The sequence below is a fragment of the Sander vitreus genome, chromosome 5, assembly GCF_031162955.1.
Source record: "Sander vitreus isolate 19-12246 chromosome 5, sanVit1, whole genome shotgun sequence".
NCBI lineage: Eukaryota > Metazoa > Chordata > Actinopteri > Perciformes > Percidae > Sander > Sander vitreus.
In genome coordinates this window covers 11,075,311-11,098,251 of record NC_135859.1, presented here as the reverse complement: position 1 = coordinate 11,098,251, position 22,941 = coordinate 11,075,311, and the positions used below count along the sequence as shown (strand labels likewise).

Sequence of the window (22,941 nt, the reverse complement as noted above, 5' to 3'; positions counted from 1 at the left end):
AATTTTATAAGATCCATTTTAACAAAAATAAATTACAACGTTACACATGTCACACGGCACAAATCTTTTAATATTTTCTAGCTTAAATGTTAGGCAGCCAATCACCAGCATAATTAGATTTAGGAAGAAGCATGCTGCATGCTTATTGGCTCACTGAATCTGATGAGACTTACTCCTTAAGTATTGAAATTGGGTATTGAATGACGAGGCATTTTCCAATACTCGATAATAAGGATGCAATTCGGTCAGTGCCTAAAAAGTTTGGAATTTGGTACCCAGCCCTAGTGGTTGCCTCGCAAGAATAACAAAAAGACGTCACTGGCAACGCTGTCTGTCTTTAACAAAGATGGCAGTGCGGCGTGCCTCTGATCAGGGCCATAAACATCAAATGTTAGCTGTAATTAGCTAAAACAAGACACATCCTTGATATCAGCTTGTTGTGTGAAGTCTGATCACGCCTCAAGTGATGTCACTTAAAGGAGAAATCCGGCCAATTCTTGATCGCTAGATGTCACCTAGTACTGTCGTGATCGCCTCTTCTGGGCTTTCGGTGAAGCGACCGATGGAAAAAGAGCTAGGTGACAGTACAAACTTTGAATTTAAACGGTTTCTTCACAATGTCTGAGTTGAAAACGCATCTTGTTATCACGTAAGGGCCCTGTTCCTGTTGCACAGAAATTTTAATTGCATTTTGTGTCTGTTAAGAGGCACAAAGGCACTCTTTAGAACATGCCCCCACAACTGGCATTTTAGCTAACTGGAAGACCTGGCCATGTTTGCTAGCACCGATTTTGGTCGTTTCGACAGTACTCGGTGACATCTAGCGATCAAGATTCAGGTAAAACTCGGCCGGATTTCTCCTTTAAGTTGGGGCTGACGACTACAAGCTGGAAAATGAAAATAATCTGGTGGTGTGGAGTTAGAAAGAAGTGAGCTTCTTCTTCTTCGTCCCTGCTTTATATAGGGCCTTGAGGCTACATTAGCCATTACTAGCATAACACACACACACATCTCTGACCTAATTGTTGTTGGTCGTGTTGCATTGTAATGTAAAGCGGCGCCAGGTTTTGCCAAGAAGAAGAAAGCTTGGAATAAAAGAGACAACATCTCTGGTTTTGCTGCATCGATTTTGACCCATTTTGTTTTTGAACTGACATGATACATAATGTTATAAGACTGCAATGCCTGAGTGTTCTCAGTGATATAAGAAAGGGAAATATGTTATTTGTTTTGGTGTGACCGGTGCAGAAGGTAGTAACTTTCAACATGTCAAGTTTTTTTGTCTTGTCATCAAGTCCTGATTCATCTGTTGTATAGTTATTAGTGCTGTCAAACGATTAAAATATTTAATCGCGATTACTCGCATTAATGTCATAGTTAACTCGCAATTAATCACACATTTTTATCTATTCTAAATGTCCCTAGATTTCTTTTTGTCCCATTATTTTTTTCTCATTTTAATGCTCTTATCAACATGGAAAAGTGGATCGGCTTGCTTTGTTCTTTTGTCGCCCGGCTTTGACGAGGGGGCGAAGAATTAGCATCAGCTGTGTGCTTGGCCATCAAGTGGTATTTCAGACTGGACGTGCTGCGACGATAGCTCAGTTCACAACGACAAAACACACAGATCACTTTGGTCTTGTCAATGGAACCATTTGGCAACTTTTTAAAAGTAGACTTTCCATTCAGAATCTTATTGGCATCCATTTCGGCGTCTCGCGCTCGCCATCCAATCAAAACGTAACGTTAGCCTGCTACTCTTTGGCTGGCTCGCAAGCCCAAACAAGTGTGTGCGGCGTGCCTGTTGTTTTGTTTCCGGTCTAGCTAGATCCGGTGTGGTGTTGTAGTTTTTCTAACGTTACTAGTTGTTGCAACAGCATGTGAAAAAACAGCAAAGTTTGCTAGGCCAAAAAGAACGTTAATCTTGCGATAAAAAAATTTACGCCGTTAAAATGGGTTTGCGTTAACGCCGTTAATAAGGCGTTTAACTGACAGCACTAATAGTTATTGTTTTGTTTGTAACATCCTGAGGACATACTTCTAAAATGTTGCAATGCCTTGAAGGATTTTTGTAAATGAGAGGGTGAATGGTGTAGAGTGGGCAGTGTGATGGCTTTTGATGGGCACTAGGTAGTACAGAGGTGGGTGAAAATGTCACAGATGAAAGGGGCAGACTGAAAAAGCATAGGCCAGGGGTTCCCAAACTGGGGGGTGTGCCCCCTAGGGGGGACCCGGAGTTACAACAGGGGGGGTTGCGGCGACGCTAAATATAAATAAATAATGCATGGTTGTGCTGCACTGCCATTAAAGCTTGCACAATTTTGTAAAAGTGCAGCCAGGTTAACGTAAAGCAGACTATGAAGCTACATCAAACACCACAACTACCAAAACAAAGACAAGAAAATATGTGGTGACCATAATTTGATCTGTGGAGCCTAATTCGACTGCCAATCTCCCAGTCTAATCACATTGTGTCTTGTCGACTTCTCCTTTGCGAAGAAACTGCTGATAGTGGTGCACCTTTCTCTCTCTCTCTCTTTCTTTCTTTCTTTCTTCTCTTTCTTCTCTTTTCCTCTGAGGACCTTAAAAATTAGCACTGTGATTATTGTCCATTGTATTTAAAATAGTGTTTATTATGGTGATGTATTATAAAAAAAAAAAAAAAAAACTAGGGGTGCTAATTAAGATTTATTGTTCTGACCGGTAGCCAACACTCTATAAACGATAATTAACCGTTAACTGACAAGCAGGCAACCGAGTCCCAGTTCACCCGTCCAGGACGCTAAGACATACTTTCCGTATCTGTGTCCGACAGCTGTGGACTTGTACAGGTTGTTGCATGCATTGTCATGGGACACGTGCAGCCACTTTCCTGGTGGCTTGTATCGGTCCGTGTCGCCAACACACAGAACATGAACTCTTGTCACAGATGAAACCTCTTGTCCACTTAAGAAAACAGTTCAGCTTGTCTAAACCACAGCGTTTATCAGTGTCCTCCACCCACTGCGGTTGAAGCATGGGTGTTATCCGAGTGCCTAGAGTGTACATCCTGCTGTCAACACTGTGTCACAACTAACTAATTAATAGTAATGGAATGCATACCTTATCCTTACATAATGTATGCAGTCAGGCAGTTGTTCTAACTAGAAATTAGCATGTCATTTTATGCATTTCTTTATTTTCTTGGAAGTTTAAACAAATGACTACTGATAATTAGAACTCCACTCTCTGTCTACAGTGCTGAAATTAGTGCCAAAATAGATACCAGTTTTCAGTAGCATAGTTAGGTCTTGACCTTTGTCACATTGGCATACCTTAGACACTGTCCCTGTGGGATATTACCTGCTGTGACTGAGTAATGAAAACATCCGCAGATTTATCAATAATGAAAATAATCAGCCCTATATTGGTCAAACCAGTGCTCAAGCTTAGGCATAAGAAATTAATATATATTCACATAACTACAAAATGGAATAGTCTGTATGAAATGTATAGGTAATTCTTTATACATACAAGAGGAAGCAGCTTTGCCTGATTGGCTGATGTGAAGCCACCACCAAACAAAACAAAAGTGCCTAAAAGCTACAGATTCTTGCTATTTTCTCTTATGAGCAGGGCTGAAAATTCTCTACATTTCAAAGGAAAGCCACTGAGCTCACTTCAGTAACACATAAGACAGATATAGGAAAATGGATATCAGGATGTGGTTACCTTGGTAACATAAAGAGGCACTGTAGCCTCTTGAAGTAGTGTATTACCTTTACAGGCCAGCAATATGCCACAGTCTAAATTCAGTGTTCTCTTTTTAATTTTCTTAACTCTCCCAGCCAAGGCGCTATACACACCAGGCACAGGCTGACGTGTGTGTGCATGTATCTACATACTGTATGTGTGTCTGGGTTTGAGGTGAAGGTATGCCATTTCCTCTGTCTGCCTCCCTCACTCCAGTCTCAAACACACAGTGGCTGGCTAATGTCAGCTTCCAGATACTTCAAGCTATGTCCCTTTCTCTGCATCCACACATACACAGACACACATTTACCTACACAGTTCACTATTGCTCCCAACAATGGAAGTGAATAAGACATGGTAGTCCTGGTATTCCTTTTCTTTTTTTCTTCTTCTTTTTTTACATTGACAGTTCTGTGAATATACACTTGCTGACTCTGGTTACCTTGGCATCTTGTTCCAGCGACTTAATAGCAGGCCATGGTTGGTGTAGGAGTGGGCTGAGAGTGGCAAGTGACAGGCTGCTACTGAGCAGTGCTTCGTCTGCGCACAAAAAATAATGCAAGTTAATTTGGATTCTAAATGCTGGTCTGCTTTTCCTATATACTGTATATATTTTATTTAGAGCCTCTAATATAGCCAGAGAAAATCATCAAATTTCTTCTCAGATGAGATGAGTTTGTTAAGGTAAAACTAGTCTCACATTGCCAGATCTATCTCCAGAGCTCTGTGGAGTAAGGTCTGGCTATAGATCTCAACAGTCCCGCCCACAGCCAATTCCGGAAGTAAAAATCCCATTGATTTTCTCCATAAGGATCTAGAATATCAGTCATAATGTCTAAACCATCCGAGGTAGACTGATCCCGAGCTGCAACGAAGGTTTCTGCTCCTGTAGAAGCTAGAAGTCCGTATGAAATCAACCTTGTTTTAAGAAAAACATGTTTTATTCGCAATTTAATGGAGAAAAACTACATTACCCACAAGCCTAAGCGTAACAGCGACGTCTCTGATTGGTCCAACTCGCTGTTACCATAGAAACGCTTGCGTACCCGCGAAACCGCGAACGACTAGAGCGAGCTTCTACCATTGAAGTCTATGATAGTTTCTGTACACGGTCTTGTACCTTTGCCTTTTTTGCCGTTTTCAAAAAATGTGTTATGCTCACTATTCATCTTGTAGCTGGTTGGCTTGGTTCCCGACTTAAAACTCTCTATATAAGCGATTTTCGAAATGTCAATGAAACAATTGAATGGGGAAAAACACTTCCGGAGACAGAGCCAAAAAAAAGTGGGTGGTCACTGTTGAGCTCTATATTACAGATACATTCTAGGATAGGAGGATTGGTTTTGTATTTCTTTTAACCAATCAGAATCATATTGGGCGGCTCTGTGTTCTGGATGCAGTGGCAGTGCCTCTGCAAAATGGTCTCAGGAAGGAACTTGTTTTGGTGGAACATTTTCACCCCGCAAAAAAAACGCCACATCAAATATTAAATTCAGTTAACTGTTCACACAACACAGTAACGTGAGCTATTTAAATTAGCAGGATACATTAAACGTTAAACGTAATTTGCTCTTACCAGTGTATTGCCGCTACCAGTGTATTGCCGCGTGTACTTCATCCACAGCAATCCCCGCCAATCGGTCCCAAAACGTCCCGGTTAATTGTAAATGCTGTAAACATATTCCTTGTAAAGCTTTAGATTCATTCGCCAAAAGAACCAAGCAGGCCTGCCTTATTTAACCACTGGAATTTATGTGTACTGTTAGCTTTCTAGGTCAGAGTTGTTTTTGTTGTTGTTTCCCGTTGCAAAGGAGTTTTGACACCGATAGCAGCAGGGGAGGGGCAAAGCTGGACATCCGACGAAGCGCCGGTGAGGTCCGGCTTGTCAGGATTATCCTGGCAATGTACTTCCGTTGATCCAGACTAAGGAAAAACAAATCTTTCTGTGGCACACCATAGTTAATCATGTGGTTAGAGCGCCTGATGTTCCATGTGACAGGAATTAATTTGGTAAACTTTTTAAAATCTCCTGTAGACTGTTGCTGCAATACGAAGCATAACTGGCAGCTAAGCTAACTTGCCTTGATTAAGGTCACTGTCAGACTGAAACATAGACAAATGAAGCAGAGACAAGTGTGTGGGAGTGTGCCATTTCTTTATTTTTTAAAAAGTATAACCGCAGTCATTTAAAACCAATTACTGACAGTCTTGTGCATAAATGTGAACAGTGCAGCCCTAAAACAACTTGCATTGGCAGTGGAAGATAGCATTGGAAACTTGTCAACATTTATTTAATGCTGAAAATTAATTCTACAAGTACTTTCACAGCTAAAACTTTCAAGGTCTGAGCATAATTATCAGTACGCATCTTTGACTTTTCCATCTCCCCTCTTCCTACATGTTCTCCCCTGCTGTCTGTCCTCCCAGTGTGTTCTCTACCTCTGGTCGCTCAAGATCAACCACCCCACCACACTCTTCCTCCTGCGTGGGAACCATGAGTGCCGACACCTCACAGAGTACTTCACCTTCAAACAGGAATGTAAGTGCAGTGCTTCTCACAGCCATACAGTATGAAGGCCAGTCTAATGTGCTCCCACGCTCTCTGTACCATATCACAGTGGCCTGTATCAATCAGGTTTCAGATGTCAGACAAAGCCTGGGTATAAGGGTATGGCATGGTACTCACAGTGTAAGTGCAGGATTGCTCTTGCAGTCACGATTGCAGGTTATTTGATCATCCCTTCCACACACAGAACATAAACGGCCACAAATGTGGAATTAAAAAACTAAACTGTAACTGTGAGGTGACTGACGCCACTTAATAAAATGACTAGCTTCCCAAAAGTAGGACGATATTTTTCAGAAAGTGTCTGTTGGATCAGGAAGTCCCGTCACACAACGTGCCACTTCATCAGTGTTACAGACTCTGCAGAGTAGATGAAGCCTTGTGCTTTTCATGTTGCAGACGATAAACTGCTGGAGCAAGGAGAGCAGCCAGGCATGCTGTTGATGCTTTTCAGACAGTTGCACATACACAATGATTTCTGTGTTTGTGTGTGTGTGTGTGTGTGTGTGCGTGTGCGTGCGTGCGTGCATACGCGTGTGTGTGCGTGTGTTTGTGGCAGGTGTTGAGGCATTAGTATGCAAACTGAGAAACAAAGACACTTTGGCAGACAGCTAAGACAACCTTGCCAGCTGCAAATAGATTTCACTCAGTACATCCCCCCCCACCACCCACATACCATGTCATCTGCACACACACACACACACACACACACACACACACACTGTATCATTACACACTGTGTCACCTTTCAGTGGTTTAGGTGGTGGTCGTCGGCGGGGTGTAATACTTACAGAATTAATAAAAATGAATGTGGTCAAGAGAATGTAAACTAAATGAGCAGATAAAGCAGTAGTGGTAGGTAAAATATTTGATTCTTAGATGCATTGTGATTTTCTCGTGGAAGATTCACCATGCATACACAAAACTCCTTATTTTGAGTGTATAGGGCTTCCCCATCAGTGGCTGCTGGCTGAATTGTGTCTGTGTGTAGGCCAGTAACAATTCCAAATTTTGCTGGACAATTAATTGTTCCGAAATAATTGCGATTAACAATATAATTGTCTCCTTTAGTGAAATAATAATAATTTTTTTTTTAAATTTATATATTACTTTTTTAAACAAATTAAAGTCTAAATGAATCCCAGGATACATATTTTGTTATATATCACTGTTATGTGACCCAGATACGCAGGTTCACAGCCTACGAATTAAACCGCACCTTATCATAAAACACTATTTTTTGGCTTAAATGAACAAAAAAAAAAAATTGAAAATATAACATGTATTTCCGTCAATATAAAACAAAGCATTAATCATAAACAAACAACAGAGCGTTTTAATTATTCATTTATTTTAATTTATGTAATTTGGCTTTAGATGGCTACAGCCCAGGATGTTTGGAGTTGCTATGGCTACAAGTGACAGCTGCCGCTTGCAGAGCTTTAGCTAAACAGTCCGACCAATAATCACTTACATAATTACAATTTGGCACATCTAAACTAAATCAACAATTCTCAACAGTCATACTTCTTAGGACCTTAGCAAAAGTTAGCAAACAAGCTGTTCTGTACATGTTAGAAAAATAAGCGCACAAATACCCGTGGAACTACGTTAGCATAATGTAAATGAATGGCGGCCATTTCCGCTACAGCGCTAACGTTACTAATTCAACAATGCACCATAGTAGATTAAACACCACACACGGACTAACTAGCTACATTACTTAAACACATGTAAAGGTGCTTCGGTGGATTTTTAATGTTTGAAAGCCGACTGGACTTGGAACCGCGGGTGGAGCGTCCTCTGGTAGGAATCCATAGTATAGGCTAGCTAACGTTACTGTTAGGTGATGCTACGCCGGTATTGCAAACAAGTTTGATGGATCCAAACAAGTGTGACCAAATTTAAACAATTATTTAATAATTGTTACAGGCCTGTCTCTGTGTGGTGCCTACTTTTCTATACATCATCAGAATCATATGTAGCAGGAGGAGAGAAGACAGGCCTATTGACTGGATGTGATGAGCCTTAATCAATGAGCAATTCCGCTCCTTGATATCATAAGTTTAAACATGCCTGACTGACTAAACTGACTAATCGTTTCAGCAGTGTGGTTTCACATTGGATCATGTTATAGATCTGTCCAAGAGATTAGGTATTGTAGTTGAAAATGATTACTTGTGTGACACCACCCACCCCCCGGCCCAAGACTGAAAGGATTTTACGACGAATTGTTTGATGTATGAAAATGTTAAACATTTGCTATCATTTCAAAATGTATACATATTTGTGTACACACATATAGCTACATATACTGTATTACTGTAACAAGCAGTAAATCACTAAACTCATAATATCCATGGGCTAGATGATACAAAAGCGCTCATTTCAATTACAAAGCTTTAAACTACAGTCTTTTCTCTATGAATTGAATGCACTTCCAACATTGTCTTTAGCTCAGTCTACCACCCACATTGTACTGTCCAGGCTGTGTTTTGGCTGCTCGTTCCCTATAAGGAGTCGATTTACTCCTCCCCTAATCTGACTTGATCATCTGTCTAGGGCTGCAAGTAACAATTATTTTCATTGTCGAAAAATCTGTTGATTATTTTCTTGATTAATCAATTAGTTGTTTTGTCTATACATTGTCAGAAATGAATGAAAATGAGGGGGAAATTAAGCTTTACGTCTGTCCTACTACTCCTCTACTGTCTTACTGGCAGAGGAGCTGTGTTACTTCTTCACAACACATCTGACAAACCTTGATATGATCTGAATAAGCAGATACAACAGACGCTTTGCCATTTGTGGCTTAATTTTGAAGAAGAATTACAGATTGTTCTTATGTGCGATGAGCTACAACAATGAACCATATTTTGTGTTTGCTGCAGGTAAAATTAAATACTCTGAACGGGTGTATGACGCCTGTATGGAGGCCTTTGACTGCCTGCCTCTCGCTGCCCTGCTCAACCAACAGTTCCTCTGTGTACATGGCGGACTCTCACCAGAAATCAACTGCCTAGATGACATTAGGAAGGTAAGTGATCAATCATTGACACATGAAGTTGTGGTAAAATAGAGAAAAAGCATATTTCGGTCACCTTAAAACTGAAGATCTATAAATTCCCTATCGCTTGATTTTATTTATTTTAAATGTTTTTTTGTACTGAAAGCCAATGAACTATAAGTAATATTAGTTTGGAATGGCTGTTGGAGTCCCTTTCTATTTTATCAGAGTGGTCTTCTGGTCTTCACCTCTGTGTTTGTGTGTGTGTCTCTGTGTGTCTGTATGTCTGTGTGTTGTGTGTCTGTCTGTCTGTGTTTTGCTCAACAGTTAGACAGGTTTAAAGAGCCTCCAGCATTTGGGCCAATGTGTGATCTGATTTGGGCTGACCCTGGTGAGGACTATGGCAGTGAAAAGACATCTGAACACTTCAACCATAACTCCGTCAGAGGCTGCTCTTACTTTTTCAGGTATTGGATAACATTGCTGCCTGTATCACTCCTGCTGCAGCTTCACTTTACTCTACAGGTTCACTAATACCAAACTCTTTGGACAGATATAAATACAGCACTTTATTATAAAATAAACCCTTTTTTTTTAAATCAAATTGTGGATTGCTTTTCATAGATCAATCTCAAACAACTACAAAATAATGACATAAAATAAAGAAATAAATAGGTTGCATCACACAGGTTAGAGCGGATGTAGCTTCACTTTTTGTAGCTTATTGAGGTACTTTTTTTTTTTTTAAATGGCTCTCTCAAAACAAATTAACGTATAAAAACAGCTGTTCAAAAATAGGTTAACACGTTAAATATGACTGACCAAAAAGGTTAGCAGATGTAAGCAGCTTGATCAGAAAAGAAAGAACAGTTGGATAGTTATAGCTCAGGCAAGCATGTCAACATGTTTGTCAGAAGGAATTTTTTACTCTTTACTTTATAAAAATTGAACAGTATAAAAAAGTGTATGATGCCAAATTGAGCGTGATTCAGGTATTGATATGAGAACTAGGGATCGACCGAAACTGGTTTTTCAAGGCCGATACCGATTATTAGAAGTTAATGAAACCCATAACCGATATTTGGAACCGATGTGCATTTACAGTGAAAATGATACTACAAGATATCGTGAAAACCTTTTTAACTACACTAGCAGCATGTCTCTAGGGATGGTAATGTCGGTCGGTCGGCCCAACACTTTGGTCCTGACTGGATTAGCTCAAAAATGATTGGATAGATTGTCATAAAATTTGTTTCAGATGTTTTTGTTCCTCTCAGGAAAACACTTGACCATCAGGTCAGATACTTTTTTCCAATACTTTGGTTTAGGACACCTGCAAACCTAATGACATTCCCACTAACCTCAGCTGTAGTTTGTGTTTACTGCCAAATAGAAAATGTTGGCATGTTACACTAAACTAAAATGGCGAAAATAGTAAAATTATTCCTACTAACCATCAGCATGTTAGCATTGTCCTTCTAAGTAAGAAGAGAGTAAAACGGGACCAAATAATGCCAGTTAACTTGACGTAATTAGATATTTTCCTCTCTAAACTACCAACTCTAAAACGCACTCTCTATATATTCACATATAAATGTCAATACAAAAGTCATACCTATATTTATAAAGTATTGGCATTGAAGTTTAATATATAATTTGGCCTGTTGATAGTTGGTTCTTTTTTTTTTTTTTCTTTTTTTTTTATAGATTATTTTTCAGGGCTTTTATTGCCTTTAAGATAGCTTTGAGAATGACAGGGGAGGTGGGAGAGAGAGGGGATTACACACAGCAAACATATAGTTGGTTACATTTGATTGGACAGTGCTACAAATGTTTCTGTGCAACTGATTTTTTCACATGAAGACATTCCTTTAGTTTTAATGATGCAACCGATTTAGTAAATCACTAGTTTGAACTAGCTGGTAGTACTAGCAATGACTTTACACGCAAACTTAGTAATGGATTCACAAATAGTAACAAATTCAATCAAATCCTGTCCAGGTCTTAAATCCACTGAAGTGGTAAATGTCAGAAACCATTCATTTTAGCCTGATGTTGATCTATGAAGGTTGATTGCCTACACAATTTTCTTGTTTATTCCTAATGGATTAGTAGGGCGGTGAAAGAAGGAAAGGCAGTAAAAACCCTAAGTACCCGCATCCAGCTGAGCTCTTGCATCCTTCTGTCTGCTCTGGCTTTAGTCCCCAGCTTCTGGAGAGGCCAGCAGAGCCCATAAATAGTCCTGGCTCTGGATGCTCAGCATCTTTAAACCTAAGCTCAACAGACCAGAGGGCATGGCAAGCTGAAAATACATATTTACTGTATATATATATATCTCAGTTAGTGAAGTCAAAAGTGGCCTCATGCTGTTTCTTTAATTGCTTAACTTGGTTAAGCTTTGACTAGCCCCCAAGTGTTTTAACAAATCTGTCTCTCTTTCTGGTTTTCTTTCTCTTTGCAGTTACTCAGCAGTTTGTGACTTTTTGGTAAATAATAACTTGCTGTCAGTAATAAGAGCCCATGAAGCACAGGATGCAGGGTAAGTAGGGTTACAACTCTTTGATTCATTTTTAGCATATTATAACATAGTTGATGAGTTTTATTTTTGTTTGCGGCCTAACAGGTATCGTATGTACAGGAAAAGCCAGACCACAGGCTTCCCTTCATTAATCACAATCTTTTCAGCTCCAAATTACCTAGATGTCTACAACAACAAAGGTCTCTCTTTTTTTCCCTCACTCTCATTGTTGTGTTTTTCTTGTATTTACCAGGCTTCAGTCCTTGAATCTCTCCTCCCATCTCTTTTCCTCTGTCAACCCTAGCTGCTGTATTAAAATATGAGAACAACGTGATGAACATCAGACAATTCAACTGCTCCCCCCACCCTTACTGGTTGCCCAATTTTATGGATGTCTTCACATGGTCTTTGCCGTTTGTTGGAGAGAAAGGTATGTTTATTATTTAATTGGAAAAAATGTGGATGGAAAAAAAGAAATTGAGTTGCCTATGGTTCATTGACTTTGTGTACAAAGTAATATACAGACCCAGATTTTCTTTATCTATGAAGTTGATGCTTTTGCATGTGTTAGCCCATTTACTACATTTGAAAAGCATGCCAATGTGTTTTTCAGAAACATCCACATCTGTAACTGAAAATCTACCCCCCTATTTTAACGATCTAAGCGCACGGCGGCGTGACACACCTGACGCAAGTGCGTTTAGGGCGTGTACGAATCCACTTTTGCTAGTGTAACGGCGGAAAAAAGGGTCTGTGCTCCAGGCGCATGGTTCAAAAGGGTTGTGTTAGTGTCTTCGTTAATTCATAGGTGTGTTTTGGGGCGTAACATGCAATAAACCAATCAGAGTGTCAACTCCCATTCCCTTTAAAAGCCAGGCGTGCTTGTACCATGGCACATTGCTATTATGATGGCGGATTTGCACCTTAATATTTTTATTTTTAAACTTTTGCATGTTTGCGTGCCGCTGTGCGTCCCTGTGTGTGTGTGTGTGTAACAGGCATAGTGTGTGGACACTGTGCACGAGCCTAGGCGCATTTCACTAATGAGCTGTTAAAATAACAATGAAATGCTGCGTTATTGACTTCAGACCAGGTTTTTGTTGGTCAATGGCGCGATCACTTTCCGCTGCTTCAAGATAGCAATACGCCAAGAATGCACCTGAACACACCTCCCTGTAAGACCAGCACGCCCATGGGCGCACAGATGGGCGCAGGTGCATTTGCTCTTTAAAAGACGTGTCCGCTGGACGGGAAATTGACAACAGCGTCGGTCTTAAACTAGCAAAGACACTTGCGTCGGGCTTTGCGCTGCGCCGGGTGCAAGATAGGGCCCATAAAGTCCAATAGGAAGGCAGTCAGTGTCACACAAACCCAGCCTCACACATGGGTTCTGTACCAGTCTCAAGTTTAATGTGGCTTCTCTCGCCCACAGTGACGGAGATGCTGGTGAACGTACTGAACATTTGCTCTGACGATGAGCTCATGTCAGAGGGAGATGACCTATATGAAGGTAAGCAAAAACATTGTTATGGTGAATATAATTGTGACGGCCTAATACATTTTTATTTTGGTGGTGAGCATACATTTATATTAAATAATAATAACATTTTTAATTTGGATGAATTGAAAATTAGTCCCAGCACACACTTAATGGGCATAAAATGCTGGGAGCTGTTTCATGTGAGACGATTTACACACCGCAGTGTCTATGTCCCACATGTCTATGTCTATGTCCCACAAGGAGTTCCCCGGAGTACAACCGCTATGCTATGAAACACCTCATTAAACCCCTCAGTTCATCTCACACGTATCATTTGTATCGTCCTTAGTTCTCCTCCCACAAGGCTTTTATACAACATATTATTCACTTTTAGTAAGTGCTAAGAAAATCAATAGCAAATGGGAAAGCAGTATTGAATATACTCAAGGTGGTAAATTGTCTTAACACTACATTCTGGACATGTTTCAGGTGGAACCTCAGCGATGCGTAAGGAGGTCATCCGAAACAAGATTCGCGCTGTGGGGAAAATGGCACGAGTCTTCTCAGTCCTCAGGTCTGACCCTGTCATTAATGCTCTCCCTTTGATGTACCTCTTCCTTTCTCATGATAACACTTTTAACGGGAAAAGGCTTCTGTACATACGGATCACAATCAGCGCAGTGGGGTGTGGGTCAAAATTACCAAATTGAATTGCAGGTCACCATGGGGCCAGGAAGACGCAGGAGCGTTGGGGGGGGGGGATGAATGGAGTCAGTTGAGTGCACAATGAAGTTGTGTTTGAAAACACAACGCTGCCCTGCTAGGATTAATGAGCTGGCACGAGATGAGTCACGATGCATCTAGACTGTATAATGACATTAGACATTATTCAAGATGAATCCTGCTGCTGCTACCTTGTCACACTGCTGTAAGTGGGCAAGATGTAGAGCAGCCTGTTGTTTAGACCAGTGCATATGGGTCAGTGGCTTAAAAGGGTATTTCAGAAACGGTAAAATAAAAAAACAAAAAATTCAGATGTCACATTTGTGTCCATACATTTTTTTTTTTATATATATATATATATCTATATATATAGCTTTGACTTTGACCTCATCCCTTTGCAAGATGAAAAATAATGTCATGTTTACATTTTAAAAAAAATACATTTTAATAGTTATTTGAAGTTGTCATTTCAGTTGTTAACCCCAGTTTGTTTCGACTCAGAAGAGAGAGAAAAAGATGGATAGTATTAAAGTTCACGTGTTAACATGAAAAGTGTGTTCACACAAATGTTTAACACTTGTAGAAGTGAAAGTTGTCACTGACCACTTACAGAACCAGGACACATGTTAGGATTTTGGTACGAGGCATTTAGAGCCGACAGGCAATCACTCTCTGAACGGGGCTTACATATCCAGTGATGATTGAACTTATGACCTCTTGGTTACAGAACAGCCTTGTAGCCACCAGGTGTGCGTGCTGCCCTCCTTGCTGAAATGTAATGTGTATACTCTGTGTGTTTTGTTTGTGGACTAGGGAGGAAAGCGAGAATGTGTTAACACTCAAAGGCCTCACCCCAACTGGAACTCTTCCTGTGGGAGTGTTGTCAGGGGGAAAGCAGACCTTACAGACTGGTAAGTGTGTTTTATACTCAGTAACCCTGTTTTTTTTATTTTTTATTCCTACTTGATAACTCCCATTTAGCACAACCTACACCCCTAAGGAAATGTCCTCTCCCCTTGTCACCTTATCACAAAGCATGTGTTTTCTTTTTTTACTTTGAACTATTTGCTGTGAGCAAACCTTTTATTATGTCTTTATGGCAAGAGGTGGTGTTACTGTACATGATTAATTGCACCTCTAGCACCTCAATATAGAAGAATACACAGGTTTTTTCCCTTTATTTGATAGTGACAGTGGATAGACAGGAAAGGGGGAGAGAAAGAGAGGGGATGACACGCAGCAAAGGGCCGCAGGTCGGATTCGAAAGCAGTATCTTTCAAAAGTCTCCACTAGGGATGTCACGATACCAAAAATCTAGCACTCGGTATCAAGTTCTGTGTTGGTCAGCGTTCTTCTTCTCCAGCATTTAGCGGCAGACTTGAACAGTTGTAACGAAAAAATTGCCTCTTCCGGGTAACTACGGTACTGTAGAAAAATGAGTATCACTCGTTGCTCCTGGTTTTTACCTCTGGACAGAGCCTGGCTAGCTGTCCGCCCCTGTTTTTAGTCTTTATGATAAGATAATCTATTTACTGTGTAATGTGAGTGGTATTGATTTTTCCATCTCTGTTATAAAGCAAACAAGTGTATATCCCAAAATGTTCAACTATTCCTTCAAGCAGAAGATAAAGAACTTGAAACTGCTTCTTCTGCTGTTCTTCCATACTAAATAATGATCGTGGCAAAACTGTAGAGGTCAACATGGCTGTATTTGCTGACAGAAATCCATTCTATAACACTTTTATACTGCTGAAACAAAAACGTTGCAAATCAGTTGTTTGTGTCTTAGTCCTGCAAAGAACTTGCCAAAAGTAAATAAAGTAATGTTATTTCCAGTGCATTTACAGTTTGATGGCAGAAAACACTGCTGTCTATCCTTACATCCAGTTCAGACTAGCTTCCCTGTCCTGCTAGTCCCTTTGATGGGTTCTAGATCAATGACGCAATGCCCACCACAGGTAGCACTGGCTAGACTTTGACTCGAGCCCACCGTCTATGCTACAAAAAGTTTTCGGGCTCAGCTGTGGGCTAGCTGGTCGAGGAGATCAGCCTGTCACCTGGAAGTGGCTACTGAACCTCTGATCAAAAGGTCAGTGCCTGGTCTCGCCCGCCAGAGGACATGCTGGGAGTCACACTTTGTCACACTAGAGGCTCACAGAAGTTGCGGAGCAATTGAAGGAGAAACCACATGTTGGTGACCTTTTGGAAAATGTCATTGTGCATGTCCGCTCTCCTAGCCACAGCTTTCAGATCAGCTAGGCTGGTTTCAACAAAGGGGAGGGCAAGTGATTGTGTATTTTTGTCCATACTTCTTGATTTTTCACTTTGTTTTTGAAGCTGCTCACTGATCTTTGAATGCTGGTTCCATGAGAGGAAACACCCAGCCCATGAATTAACCGGTTTAAGGACATTAAAGATTCAGTACAGGCTTGCCGACAACCAGAAGTGTTTTCCCAAGTGTCACCAATAACGAAGCACCTCATAATCAACTGCTCAAAAGGACAAATGGTTGGGGTTACAATTCAGCATCTGCTGGCTGCTATCTTAATACAGCTCTCATTCATCTGAAATGCACAGCCATTTCTCTGAAAAATGATTATTCATGCACTTAGATGATTTTCTTCATTTAGAGATTTAATTAGATGATTCACATATTCTATACACCTGCATATCCAGTAAGGAGTGAACGCAGGGGGAGGGCTCTATTAACTATACAGTACAGTAACTAAAACTCACTTTTAAAGCTACTTCGGGCCCTATTTTAACTATCTAAGCGCACTGCGTGAAGTGCCTGGTGCAGGTGCGTTTAGGGCGTGTACGAATCCACTTTTGCTAGTTTAACGCAGAAAAAAGGGGCCGGGCACATGGTTCAAAAGGGTTGTACTTAGTGTCTTAATTAATCATAGGTGTGTTTTGTGTTTTTAAACCAATCAGAGTGTCATCTCCCATTCCCTCTAAAAGCCGTGTCCGTTACCTTCCTCTTCCTTTGCGTTGGAATTCTAAACTCTGGTGGATTTATGAGGACTATGATTAACTGCTCCTCAGATCTCTGCAGGGTAAATCCAGACAGCTAGCTGGACTATCTGTCCAATCTGAGTTTTCTGTTGCACGACTAAAACAACTTTTCAACGTACACGTTCCACCAAAACAAGTTCCTTCCCGAGACTATTTTCCAGCGGCACCGGGGCTCCATGCAGCACTTAGCGCCGCCCATGACGATTGCGGTTGGTTTAAAGAAATGCCAATAAACCAGAGCACGTTTTCTCCCATCCCGGAATGCTGTGTGGAGTAGCCAAACCCTCCTCCGCAGCGCTGTGGAGGAAGATCTGGCAAAGCGAGACTACTGTATTTCAGACATGTGAACTCACCACAGACATGAGAACAAATAGGAGAAGCGCTGGAATGGATTTTTGGCGTTATTTTTAAACAAACGGGAAACACGGATGTATGAAACTGCCAACTAGATTAATTTACTTAGTAATTGAAGGTGCTGGGACACCGTTCCGGATTGTTCCGGCCCACTTTAACCCCTGCATTTAATATGAGAAATATTAATCATGTAAAGTTCACCACTGAGTATTTCTAAATTCTACTCAATTATGAATATTTCTTTCTCATTTTGGATTTAAGCTGTGTGTGATGTGTGTGGCTAAATGAGTGTGTGAAGAACATCTGATTGCATATGTACTGCAGCTGGCCCTTCGTGTAAGGCTGCACTGCACAAATGTGTCGTCCTGGCATGGTCATTGTTACGTATCTCGCCGCCGCCTTGGACTCTTAGTGCTCAGCCAAATCGCCCCCTTAGCTTTCCACACCTAAGTCCTTGTGACCCTTTAACACCAACACCATCTTAAATCTCCAACAGGCTTCTAACTTCTAACCTTCCCAGCCACTAACTAACATGTTTTCATGAAGTTTTTACAGCTGCTGTGAGTTTTGTATCTATGAGTGTTGGCCTATATTTTGCTATTCTGTTTATCACACCGGGGTTCACCTATTTGATATTACTGTTGTATTTGCTGTCTCTGGCTGTCTTTGATGACTCCCTTTTTCCCCCCTTTCCTCAACTTTCATTAACATAGCAACGATTGAGGCAGCTAAAGCACAAGGTACGCATGGCTGTCAGGCTCAAATCTCATATCTTTGTTTTGTGTATGTTGTTCACCCGTTAAACACAACGGTTCTTTTAATATTCCCACTGTTTTTATTTCACTGATTATTGCATTACTGTATATTACTTCATTGCTGGTTGCTCTTGCATTATCAGTGTCTGTTGGATCACATCATTGTAAAAACAAATTTTCACTTTTCATATACTTGGTGACAGTGGACTAATAAATAGATAAGATACGAAAAGATGAACATGACATAAATTGAAAATAAGCTTTTAGACTAAAACTAGTACAACAAACAATTACTGTTTTTAGGTGCAATAATAACATGAGATGCTCTAATAAAATGCATTTAAAGAAGTACTTTCAAACATTTTCCCCAGCCTTAGTTGAAACAGGCTTTTAACTAAGGCTGTGTCAGAAAAGCTAAGTCCATACTACAAAATGGCTAGTTTTGTGTATCAGGTTTAGGACCTGGCATGTTCCTTGTTGACAAGAATTTCATGGCTATGGTCACATCGGCTTGTCTTGCTAAGTGTGGCTCCCCACACAGAGAAAAGCTTGCTAAGACCTGGCTAAGATAAGACCAGGGACATCCCTCCCTGGGATATTTTCAGAAGCTAATCCTGTTACATCATTTAGCAGTTACTTTACTGTCTGCCCCTTCCGGTTGATAGTGGCAGGTTATTGATTCAACAGGCCTCAGCCATGAGATTTATTTATTTGATCAAATACATAAAATGTAAAAGATGTAGTCCTGGTTGCTTTGGTGCAGAAAACATCAACCAATTGGGTATACAGTATAACCTCACAGAGCAAAGGGCCAGTGTGTTCATGCAGCATCACTTAAAGCATTGGTTCCCATCCTTTTTTTCTGATGCAATTGAAATAGCAGTGATTATGTTTGTTTTTATCAAGTTTTAATTCATACTACCACTACTTAAAGTGGCACAAGCTGGACTTTTCAACATTTATCTATTACTATTAGCTATCTATCTCAATTGTTTAATCATTACTTTTAGCTAACTATTTCAACTGTTTGTCCATTGCTTTTGGCTAACAATTTCAACTGTTTAATCGTTACTTTTAGCTTACTATTTTAACTTTTTAATCGTTACTTTTCGCTATTTCAACAGTTCAGTCATTACTTTTAGCTAATTATTTCAACTGTTGGTCTATCACTTTTGGCTAACTACTATTTTAACTTTTTAATCATTACTTTTTAGCTATCTTTTTCAACAGTTTAATGGTTACTTTTAGCTATCTATTCTAACAGTTTAACCGTTACTTTTAGCTATTTCAACAGTTTAATGGTTACTTTTATCTATTTCAACAGTTTAACCGTTACTTTTAGCTAACTATTTCAACAGTTCAGTCGTTACTTTTAGCTAACTATTCCAACAGTTTAACCGTTACTTTTAGCTAACTATTCCAACAGTTTAACCATTACTTTTAGCTAACTATTCCAACAGTTTAACCGTTACTTTTAGCTGTCTATTTCAACAGTTTAACCGTTACTTTTAGCTGTCTATTTCAACAGTTTAATTGGAATGTTTAGCTAATTATTTCAACTATTTATTCATTACTTATAGCTAAACTATTTTCAACTGCTTAAAAATGACTTGAATCCTTTTAACTAACTATTTAAACCACATAGCCATTACTTAAAGCTTCCCATTTTGACTTCTACGTGCGCTTGGTAACTGTTTGTATATGCACACTTCGCAATCGCAACACTTGGCTTTAAGGTATTACAACTGACACAGATGTGTGTCCTGTGCAGTCAGTATAGCTAGGCTAGGTAGCTTACTGGTTATTATGACAATACACTTACTAAGGGTCAGCATCACACCAATTTGCAATTCCTTATGAATGTTTATTTTTCTCTTAAACACAAATATGTGAATGTATTCCTTTTAATTAAATCTTAATTTCTATTTCTTCAAATTATTTGAGCTACTCCACAATCTTACCTTGTCCCTGTGGCAACTGCAGAAGTAGCCTCTGGGAAACAGGTGCCCCTGGTTGGGAATCACTCAAATGAGCACGTGCTTGATCGTCACAGATATCTGATTGGGCAAGAGTACCCTTGATGACCTTGTTTCTTTGGCTGTTAATCCACCTATAAAACCTCCACCCCAGAGTGTTCATTCTAAGTTTAACTTGATAATTCAAATGATTGACGAGTATGTCTGAACAGTCCCTTACAAGTTTGCTTTTCATTTGCACACGTTTTATGTCTGGTTTCCTTGGCTGCTTCGGGACGTTACCGTAAGTTTACAAAGTGTGAGGTGTTTTATTGTCGTAGCTTAGGAGTCATTGTTTACTTGTGCATGTGTTGTATTCACTGATCATCTGTAATGTGCTAGGCAGATACTGTGTGTTGTGCTTATTAAGTAAAATTCCACAAGGAACCCCTTTTGATTGCGGCTAATGAAAAAAAAACTAGAAGAATGTAGTTTACAGCACATGTTTACAGCAACAGGAGTAGGGAAATTACTCAAGGGTTTCCAGCCTCTGATCATTTTCTCTTTGGTGTCTCTTCAGCCATTCAAGGCTTCTCTCCCACAAGGAAGATTCGTAACTTTGAGGAGGCACGCGGCCTGGACAGGATAAATGAGAGGATGCCGCCGCGCAAAGATAGCCAGCTGCCAGACGGCACCACGATCAACACCAACACCAACACACCCACCTCCAACAAGAACGGCACTGATGGATAGGCAACAGGAACACCGACCTCCCATCTTCACACAACCAACACCCCCCTGACCCCCCTAACCACTCTCTCTTTCTGTCTCTCTCCCTCTGTCACCTCTACTGAAACTGCATGTCCCATCTTCTGCTCGCCCGCAGTCGGGTAGGGAAAGGAAGCAGACACATTGGTAAATAAAAAAACAAAACAAAAAGGAGGTCACAGCGCTGGGAAAACACTTTCAGCTTCTGAAAAAAACGTGCGTTATCTGGAGAAAAAATATTTATTTAGGATTAAATATATTATATTGTTTATTAGCAACAAATCATTCAACGAAGACATTTTGCAAGTGTTCAAGTGTATACTGTACACTGAAGTCCTAACTTATACATGTCAAAATTATAAAAAAAAAAAAAATAAAAAAAAATGATTTTATCATTTTGAGTTGATACCGATAGATGAAGCCTTTGTTATCCAGGAGTTTTAGTCACTTTACTTTTTTTATTGTTATTCTCCATGTGTTTGGTAAGGGAAAATTCGAAGTACAAATACTGTAGCCTCAACATTCTCGTTTGGATCTTGCAAGGCTTTGGCACTTGAGGGTCTACATCCTTTGCTTTCATGTGTGTAAATTATAGATAAATTATGTATGTATGGAGAGGTGAAAGAAAGAATAAGGGAAGCAAATTATATTGGAACAATTATTACAAATGAATATTTTGTACGTGAAGCAGAAATTAAATGAAGACTTATAGTCTTATTTATACATTTTCCAGAAAACTTTGATGAACCCCCCCCCCCCCAGGGATGCTGAACGGATTTTGTTCAGTATTTTGTTCACTTCCAGAGAACGAACAATTTTCTTGTGTTATAATTTGTGAGTGTAAATGTTCACAAATCCTTTAACAAAGTTAAGGGTTTATGCTTTGTGTGCAATGATAGTTGCTGTTCTGTGCTGGTTATGACTTGTGTTCACATAATGGCAAATAGGATGTTCTCGCTCCGCTAAACCAAATAAGGGATATACAGTACAGCATTATTCTATTCTATTCTATCACCACAAGCAAGCCTGCCAATACTCCCACATCCCACTTGGAAGCACCTCTTCTTCTGAAGCGCTGAAGTTAAGCCGCCTCTCTGAGATTGAGCACTGCGCATGAAGATTACGGCACGAGAAACCAACTGACAAATAAGTATATCTCTTCAGTTGTCATTGTGGACCAAAAAAAAGGACATATTTGCTCAGAAAGCATAAGGACCTGCTGGCTAAATTGTCCTCAAAACAGACTGATGTTCATTATTGCTTAGGAAATTTCAGTGTATTTAACAGAATTATGGCATTTGGATTTGTGTTTCATTGTCAGACGCTGAAAAAAGCGGGGCTTGCTTTTTGCGGCTTTCCTTTGTTTCCAAAACTGTATCAGTGTCTCCATCTACAGAATGCAGATGTTTTTTGAATTAGGATAACCGTGCACATCAAAGAAAGTGAAACATTTGACACTGAGTGAAATGACAGCTCTTTGAGGATGCTGTACCCAGACAGAATGGACTGAGTCATTCCCCTCGGCAGGGATGATACTATAAAAGGTACCGCCGCCACACTAACAGCTGTCTATCAAGGCCTAAGAGTACTGTAATCATCTAAACCATGGCTGACTCATACGTACACAGTATATTAGTTTTACAACTCATGGTCATACCAATATGGGGTCCATTAGCGCTTGCTGGTGTGTATATGCTTTTCTGCTCTGAAGTATTCAGCCATTCAGCTCTCTTCTGGTCACAACTAGTGATGGTCAAATGAAGCTTCGCGAACCCCTGTCTTTATTTTCTGAGCTCACTAGATGGCGCTCTCTGTTCAACAAAGGGTTGAAAACACTGAATTGCCATTCCTTTAACCTGTTTCTTTGAACAGAGAGCGCCATCTAGTCAGCTCAGAAAATAAAGACAGTGGTTCGCGACGCTTCATTTGACCATCACTAGTCACAACACTTCCACTCCTCTTCACAGGCACTCCCAACCCTTTAACACCTGTTTTTACTAAGACAAACAACCAACTCAACTGGTGCTTTGACACACCTGACTGTAATTCTGTTGTCTTTTTGTCACTT

The 22,941-nt window shown here is 40.1% G+C and overlaps 1 protein-coding gene across 2 annotated transcripts in view; it reads left to right on the top strand.

Moving 5' to 3' along the window:
* Positions 1 to 21,285, top strand: part of ppp3cca (protein phosphatase 3, catalytic subunit, gamma isozyme, a) — a 34,129-nt gene extending 12,844 nt beyond the window's left edge. Inside the window, exons 4-14 of one of the 2 annotated variants that reach the window (XM_078250366.1) lie at positions 6,160 to 6,271; positions 9,190 to 9,335; positions 9,633 to 9,772; positions 11,767 to 11,844; positions 11,929 to 12,023; positions 12,128 to 12,253; positions 13,256 to 13,333; positions 13,793 to 13,877; positions 14,840 to 14,937; positions 18,109 to 18,135; positions 20,686 to 21,285. In XM_078250366.1, coding sequence (XP_078106492.1) covers positions 6,160 to 6,271; positions 9,190 to 9,335; positions 9,633 to 9,772; positions 11,767 to 11,844; positions 11,929 to 12,023; positions 12,128 to 12,253; positions 13,256 to 13,333; positions 13,793 to 13,877; positions 14,840 to 14,937; positions 18,109 to 18,135; positions 20,686 to 20,858 — 1,158 coding nt within the window. In that variant the 3' untranslated portion in view covers positions 20,859 to 21,285. The remainder of the gene's footprint in view (positions 1 to 6,159; positions 6,272 to 9,189; positions 9,336 to 9,632; positions 9,773 to 11,766; positions 11,845 to 11,928; positions 12,024 to 12,127; positions 12,254 to 13,255; positions 13,334 to 13,792; positions 13,878 to 14,839; positions 14,938 to 18,108; positions 18,136 to 20,685) is intronic. The other variant, XM_078250367.1, reaches the window with a different exon arrangement.
* The last annotated feature ends 1,656 nt before the right edge of the window (positions 21,286 to 22,941 follow it).